The following is an 8527-nucleotide window of genomic DNA, read 5'->3' on the forward strand; positions in this document are numbered from 1 at the left end:
CTGAGTCTGCATCTTCTTCAAAAGGAAAACTAAGTTCCTTAAACACCATATCTCTACTAACAAAAATATTTTTATTCTCCAGATCATGCAGCCTATAGCTTTTTGGTGTTTCTGAGTATCCAATAAGGACTGTATTTCTTTCCCTAGCTATGAATTTGTTACATTTTGGCAAATTGCTCGCATAACATAAGCAGCCAAATACCTTTTAGGTAATATATCTTGGCTGGTCTTCCATGGAGAAATTCATAAGGTGATCTGCCTTGCAATACACCAGTGGGAAGTTTATTTATCGAATACATTGTTGTTTACACACAATCACCCCAGAATATCCAAAGAATTGAGCTGTGAAATTTTAAAGATCTGGCAAACTCCAAGATATGCCTATGCTTTCGTTTAACCACCCCATTTTTTTGTGGAGTGTATGGGCAACTACTTTGATGTATAATTCCTAGAGAAACAAACATGTCATTGCATTGAGAGTTAAAAAACTCAATCCGTTATATGATCTAAAAACCTTTACTGTGTTTCAAACTAATTTCTAATTATTGCAAGAAATTACTTTATTACAATAACTACTTCACATTTAGACTGTATTAAGTACACCCAAGTAAACCTGCTATAGTCATCTACTCTGGTAATAAAACAATGCTTTCTGTCATATGTAGGTACCTTATGAGGTCCTCAAACATCCATATGAATAAGCTAAAAATAACTACTTGACCTGGTGCTACTTACCGGAAATTGCAATCAACATTGCTTTGCCAAAGGGCACACCTCACAATTGTTCTTCACTCTATTATGCACTTTATTCTTTAATTCTAGAATGTGTTGCATAGACTTTAATGATGCATGACCCAATCTCAAATGCCACAGTGTTGTTTCTCCATTTTCCTTTAGAAACCTTGTTGTTGCTACTGGTAGATTCTCCTTTAGTAAGTATAACCCATTGTTTTCTCTACCAATATCCATTACCTTACCATTGTAGAGCCCCTGAAATATACAGAAATTAGGGTAAAAACCAACTGAGCAACCCAGTTGCCTAGTAAGTTTTGACACTAATAATAGGTTAAATTTAAAATCTGGCACATACAGAACACCCTCAATAGTTATTCCCTAGAAATACTGAATCTCATGTATGTGTTATGTCTGCTATACTACATGTAGGTAATTGAACATTTGAACTCCATATGTTTTATGATCTGCACTCCTAAGATTATCTAGAATATAGTCACATGGTGAGTTGCACCTGAGTCCACTATCTAAACCTGGTCATTTGCAGCTGCATTTGTCATTAAAGTGATAATACATCTAGTATTTGTGGAGCAGTCATTTGTGGTAGTATTCTGCAATAAATTTACCAGTTGCTTGTATTGATCCTCAGTAAAGAAGTTTCCTTGTGTTGGCATCATAGGTGCTTGCTTTCCTCATTGGTTGCATTGTTCACATAGGTCTTACCCCCTGCACTTTGATTTTTCCTCTTGCTTTTGATATCTGGCGGATACCCTACTATTTGATAACAATTTTTTTGAGATGTACTTTATAACCACAGTAATCACAAATTATCCTAGTTTCTTAGATTTGAATTCATGACCTCTTCCTGCCAAATTGTGAGTGGATCCTTTAGTGTATTTGTGACTCCCAAACTCCTTTGGCTTTACTCTTATGTGATTATTGCATAGGCTTCATTCACAATGATCACTGGTATTTTAGCTAAAACATTACTTCAAATATTACCATAGCTTTCAGTTAGCCCCATAAGAAATTGCAGCAGACGAATGTTCTTCAAGTGTTCGATAGAAGGCCTTGACTCTTCGCAATCAAAGGTGCTAATACATCTAGTTCATACCATAGATCCTTCATCTTAGAATAGTGACTAGTGATAGAATCAATTCCCTACCTTAGAGTTGCAATAGCAGTCCAAATGTGATACATTCTCGTCAAATGTTACCTATCAAATATCTTTAGGAAATCATTCCACACCATTTTTTGCATTTGATGCCAAGTCTTTGGTTTAGATCAATCAATCCTCAATTCGGGCTCAATGACCGGAATGAATGCATATACGATACATGACATCGATTCATTGAGACAGTACTACCAATCCACAAGAGGACAATTGCATTTTATTTCTCCTATTCCGCCGCCAATTCACCTCTATACATGCTTTTCACACAGGATCCATCCACAAATCCAAGCTTGCTCTTTCCCCGGAGTACAATTTCATCGCTCTGCTCCACCAGTGCGTAGTTTTCTGATCTTGTGAGCTTGAGTGGAATTAAGACATGTTCTGGAGTGTGTGAAGTTTGTAGAAATAGCAAATGGTTGTGATCTAGCGAGCTGACCTCATTCTCTGTCATGGCTGCTCGGAATTGAAATTTGTTAGATATGAGTTTCAGCGGAAAATTGATCGGAATTACAGTCCTAGTGATTCCCGCTCTAATACCATGTTGAATTGTAGCTAATGATAGAGTAGAAACAACAATTGAGAAGATAGAGAGAAGAAGAAATGAGAATGTATTTCGTCTAAGGCATAAGAAGCAGGGTATAATGGTCTTATAGTGCACATATGCACCAACTAACTGACAGGTTATTTGACCATCAAAAGATAACTTTCACAAAAGATTTGTGTAGATACTTTATCAATTTTACATTTTATAATTTTTATTGGCCCTTGAGAATCTATATGTTGTTCAGTTTATTCATTTGGTGTCCGAAACTCACTAGTTAATTAATCTGAATTTTGTTGGGTATTACCTATTAAAAGAGAAAATACTCCCACCAGAAGTTTCTCCATTTTTAGGGCTAAAATTTGAAAATCTCTCGTTATCAGTGAACGAATCTCATCCATTCGGTCACCACACCACTTCGGGGTGAGAATCTAATATTTTTTAAACTTAATTAATTCGTTGAGGGAAAAGAACAATGGTGAATCATTTGAGATGAATTAGTGCATTGGTTCCCCAAGTACACGCAAGTATACGTGGCCGTCAAGTAATAAAGTGACTCGAAAGTCGGATGTCGAACCCACAGAGACTTAGATCAATCGTTAACTAAGCAAACTAAAATTAGTTAATTGTCCAAGATAATCAAGAGTGATGTTTTTCTATTAATCTACTATTTCAAAAATTAAACAAGTAACAACTAATTTATTAAGAGTGCAAATGTATATGATGAGATTTTAATTCAGAGGAGATGAAAATTCTGAGGTTGTGGTTGGTTTATCAATCCTATTACGTTCAATAATCACACTTGTCAATCCAGATTATCTATGGTTGCTAATTAACCGGATCGTTTATATGAACAGCATCTTCCCACAATACTACTCACTTGTCCATAATATATCAATCATATATTCCTATGGTATTGAGTCTATCATGAACAGATATAATACGGTATTTAACTAAGCAAGACCATTACGTATATTCCTATCCTAATCGCAAAATCTTTCCCCGGGCCACGGGTTCAAAAACAAGCTCTCTCAATACTACTCTAATCTAAACACAACTTTCCCAAGCGTAGCATAGATAGTATGGTGAATTGGTAGCTACAACAATTCACAAGTTAAAACTAGAATTAAAGAAACAACCACAAGATAATAATCCGAATCAACGAAGACGTACTTAATAAACGTTAACAATCATGTCAACCACAACCTTAGAAACTAGAGTGCTTAGACACTCATGTTCGTAGTAACAACTTTTCAAGTATTTTGCATAAACAAATTACAAAGAAAAGATGAAGGAATGAAGAACTCGGTCATTTTCTCCTCCAAAGAATGTTCCCAATGTCTTCTCTCCTTCCAAAATAGTCTCCTTAGGTCTAAGGTATGTCAAAAGTCCTCAAAATAACGTTTTTACATGTATTTATACCAAGTAGGGTTTGGCCAAGATGAAATCTCCTTTTCCTAGCCAAAATAGGAAAACTTGCAAACTTATTGCTTTTCATGCATCGCATTATTCGTGGCCCCGTGCGTCGCACTAGTGCTTTTTCATGTCAGACCAACTTAGGAAATTTCTGACATAAAATCACACTAATGCGTCGCATTGTGCGACGCACAGTGCCTCACACTAGTGCATTTCTTCAGCAATTGCTTCTTCTTTAAATTTTGACGTCCAGAATTCATCCTGGACCCTCGATCACGATCCCAGCTTAATCCCTTGGGCTTTTACTCAGAATTCAAAGCTCCAAATAGCTCGAATTCGTTCCATAACATCTATATAGCTCAGAATCACTCCTACAAGGCATAAAACATGCAATTAGCGCAAAACACTAGCAATTAAAGTTCAAACTCAATTAAAGTGTAGCAAATTAAAGTATAATAAGCGATTAAAATATGCAATTATAGCCTACCATCAATACCCCACACTTAAACCATTGCTCGTTCTCGAGCAATCAAACTACACTTTATATAGACACGACCTTTTTAAATAATTCTCCTAGCTCATCACACCAAGAATCTCTAAAATAGACTAAGCACAAGTGCGTAACATTTTCACCTCAAGATTGGACTCACAAGTACCACGCATTATTCACAACTCACTCACTTACTCTAACATAGAGTTCAATAACATTACCTTTCCTTCATGAATTAAGTGCCCTCACACAACAAAAGAGAGTAGTTCCACACACAATAAAATTTAAGAACAATTAGGAACTCAAAATAGAAATAATTCACCCACTCTTAGAAATAACATTCATATGACACAAAAGGATGCACCATAGGCTTTCCCGTAGTGTACTACTCTACTAATCGAGTTCATTCAGTTTAGGATCAAGTAGGACTTTAATTGGTTGTAATGTAGGCTATGGGTCGGGTAGAATACATTTGGATATAAGAGTGACTACATCTCCCTAAGCACATTAATACATACACTTTAATATTTAAAACCTCACACTTATGTCAAACCATAACTCTACCTTCACATCAATGTATATTAACTCCATACTTCTTTAAGCACAATTACATCAAAAGTCACCACTATCAAGGAATATTTTTCACAGCAATGCAACTATTTTTTTTCTTTCTTTTTCAATTCAAATGGCTCTTACTTTTTAAAAATAGTGCACCTTTCTCCTTATTTCATTAGTTCCATTCAAAAGCCAAACCAACCACCCCACACTTTAACTTTTACAAAGTTCATTACAATTCAAATGCTCATGAGAGTTGAAAAGATCCAAATATATGGTTAATTCAAACAAATGGGTAAGGCTTCTAATATGGTTGCCAAAGAAATAGGATTACAGGCTCAAAGAGTTAACTACGATACATAATAATTAGGCGGGTAAAATATATATATATCTGGCTCAACAAAGAAACGCCTATATCACTTCCAAGGCTGAACAAAACTACTATTTTTCTTTGTAAACACACGGGATAAGTTCTAGACATCAAATACAATGCACAGAATAACACACAAACCTCACACACACATGGCACATAACTCACTCAGGATTGGACTCATCAAGACACTCTAGTCAAAGCAGTTAAGCAAAGTTAAGATCATACAATTTAAGGTACTTATACAAGAGTCAAGAACTGAGCCTAAGTGTCTCAACCAAAGTACTCACTATTCTCAAGGCATAACAAAGTCAAGAGATATTGCTTCAATTCAATTCATAGCACAATGGCTCCTACTCCTAAAAAAATAAAACTAAATGCACCCGGTTCAAACAAAATCCTTGGAAAAGAACCGCGGCACAAAAAAATCAAAGGGGAATTACTACACTACCTATGAAGAAAATCTTTTTGTCCTTTTTCTTTAGACTTAAATCCCTCAAGAAAACTGTCTATGAGATCCATCGTCAAAAAAAGTTAATTTTTTCTACCTTTTTTTTCGATTTTTCTTAGGAGCTACTAAAATACTACACAACTACAAAAATAAAAATAAGAAGTTAAAATTTTTCTAACACACTACTACAAATAGAGAAATTTCCCACCCCGCACTTAAAGGAGTGTAGTGTCCCCAATGCACAAATAAAGCAAAACAATAACGAGGGTGGATAAGAAACTCCCTGAAAGGCCAAAGGCCGGAGAAATAGCGGCTCAAGAGGTACTCAGACTTCCCCCAGGAATGGTCCTTTGTGTGGCCACCCCACATTTAGTTCTCACTATCTAGATCGCTTCTGCACTCTTACAATGGCTTTACTTTCTATGCTAGTAATCCTACAAATCAAAACAAACACTACAAAAATAATAGAATAAAAATAAAAATAAAATAAAGTAGTAAAACTGGGTTGCCTCCCAACAAGCGTCTGATTTAACGTCGTGGCACGACACAGAATCTCGTCTAATCATTGGCAAGTAACACCTTCGACTTATGACGATCAAAGTCACCTCCATAATAGTGCTTTACTCTTTTTCCGTTCACTAAGAACGTTCTCTCGCCACCTAAGATGCGCAACTCAATTGCACCATGCGGAGTGACTCTCACTACCTCAAACGGGCCCGACCATCTCCATTTGAGCTTTCCCGGAAAGAGTCTCAACCTTGAATTTAACAAGGGAACCAATTGGCACGGTTCGAACTAGCGGCGGTGGATATGCTTATCATGCCAGCGCTTGGTCATTTCTTTATATAACTTGTCATTCTCATACGCGTGCAAGCGAAACTCATCAAACTCATTCAATTGCATCAACCGCTTTCTACCTGCTAATTCTGCATCAAAGTTCAGCTTCTTCATCGCCCAATAGGCCTTGTGCTCAAGTTCCACCGGTAAATGGCATGCTTTCCCATAAACCAGCTTGTAAGGGGAGGTTCCGATTGGAGTTCTATAGGCGGTCTGGTATGCCCATAGAGCATCGTCAAGCTTTGCAGCCCGATCTTTCCTACTTGCACTAACCGTCTTCTCCAGAATCTACTTTATCTCTCTATTTAAGACTTCAACTTGTCCACTAATCTGAGGATGGTAAGCGGTTGCAACCTTATGTCTGACCCGTATTTTGCTAAGACATTATCCAATAGTTTGTTATAGAAATGGGTGCCCCTATAACTTATCATCACTCTTGGAGTGCCGAACCTTGTAAAGATATATTTTTTCACAAAGTTAACCACAACCTTGGAATCATTGGTAGGAAGAGAGGGCCTTCACCCACTTCGACACATAGTCAACGGCTACCAAAATGTACTTACGCCCACTAGACGAGGGAAACGGACCCATAAAATCAATTCCCCACACATCAAAAATTTCAACCTCCATAATATCGTGCAATGACATCTGATGTCGCCCAAACTCACACCATAAATATAGATTGTAAGTCAGTTGAAGCAATAATAAAAACCCAACGCAATTTGGGGTCGAATCCACATGAAGTTAGATTTTGGATTAGGTATACACCTAGTGTGACTGTATGATATGCCCAAGATTGCACTTCCACATATTTGGTTATTTCTTTCTACTTCTAATGACTATGCTAATGTTTGCAATTGAAAAGCTAAGAGAACAATATTTTTGGTATTGTTGTTTTTCAAGTTAATAAAAGATCTAGGGTCGTGACTTCCACCTAGGTGGTTACCTAACGGGTTGTAAACTATAGGGCAAGTTTGATTAGTCGGAATTGTAATATAGCAATCACACGCAATTACCCACTCAATGCCTCTCGGCAGTTAGAGCGATTTTGCCCAATTTGGCTTTCTCAAGTCCAAATGGGTATTGCACAAAACAAGTGATAAATGCTCAAGTCGGGTCTTACTATCTCTAGATTCAACCTTTTAATTGGGGCTATCATTTTCTTGAGTTCACCCCAATTCCTTGTTAGCCAAGTTTTTCTAGACTTAATCTCTCTTTCTCAAGTAAAGGCTAGGTCAATAGGCATGAATCAATGTTTGCAACCATTAATTCTTAAATTCAAGACAGAACTAGGCTAAATATCACTAACCCAAATAAAAATAAGCCCTAAACCAAACACCCATCAAGTACCCACAATAGGGTTGGGTCACAACCCTAGCTAGAAATTTAGCTACTCATAAAAAATGAAGAAATTAAAGAAGAAACTAAGATAGAATTCATAATACTTGATTAAGGTAAGAAAATCTAATGTTTGAAAGCTAATCTAGTACAATGTTACCCAGTACAGTAAATAAAAACGGCTGAGGTGCTCCCAACTTACAAAATTTGACCTAACAACAACAACAAACCCAGTATGTTCCCACCAGGTGGGGTCAAGGGAGGGTAGTCTGTACGCAGATCATACCCCTACCTAGTAGGTAGAGAGGTTGTTTTCAATAGACCCTCGGCTCAGGAAGGGTAATAAGAAGAAGAGGAAAGCAAGAAAGGAAGAAAAAGGGAAGAGAAAAAAAAAGGAGAGAGATAAAGGATAAGTAGTACCAAATAATAGTAACAGAGAATACAATACCTGAGTCGAACAAAACCACATAACATAATAAAAATCTAAGAATATGAAGGTACATGTGTACTACTAAAACTATCAGCGAGCAACTAAAAACTACCCACTAACCTTCTACCTTAATCATCGACCCTCACACCTTCCTATCAAGGGTCATGTCCTCAGTAAGCTGAAGCAGCACCAT

General features: G+C 36.9%; 1 protein-coding gene across 1 annotated transcript; it reads right to left on the reverse strand.

Annotated features, from left to right (window-relative positions):
* Nucleotides 1–6524: 6524 nt before the first annotated feature.
* LOC142178868 (uncharacterized) lies at nucleotides 6525–8527 on the reverse strand. Its single transcript, XM_075248647.1, has 2 exons — nucleotides 8483–8527; nucleotides 6525–6854 (listed from the first exon to the last, which is right to left on the reverse strand). The coding sequence occupies exons 1-2, from the start codon at nucleotides 8525–8527 to the stop codon at nucleotides 6525–6527; spliced, it is 375 nt and encodes a 124-aa protein (XP_075104748.1).

Source organism: Nicotiana tabacum, unplaced genomic scaffold, assembly GCF_000715075.1.
Source record: "Nicotiana tabacum cultivar K326 unplaced genomic scaffold, ASM71507v2 Un00011, whole genome shotgun sequence".
Lineage (NCBI taxonomy): Eukaryota > Viridiplantae > Streptophyta > Magnoliopsida > Solanales > Solanaceae > Nicotiana > Nicotiana tabacum.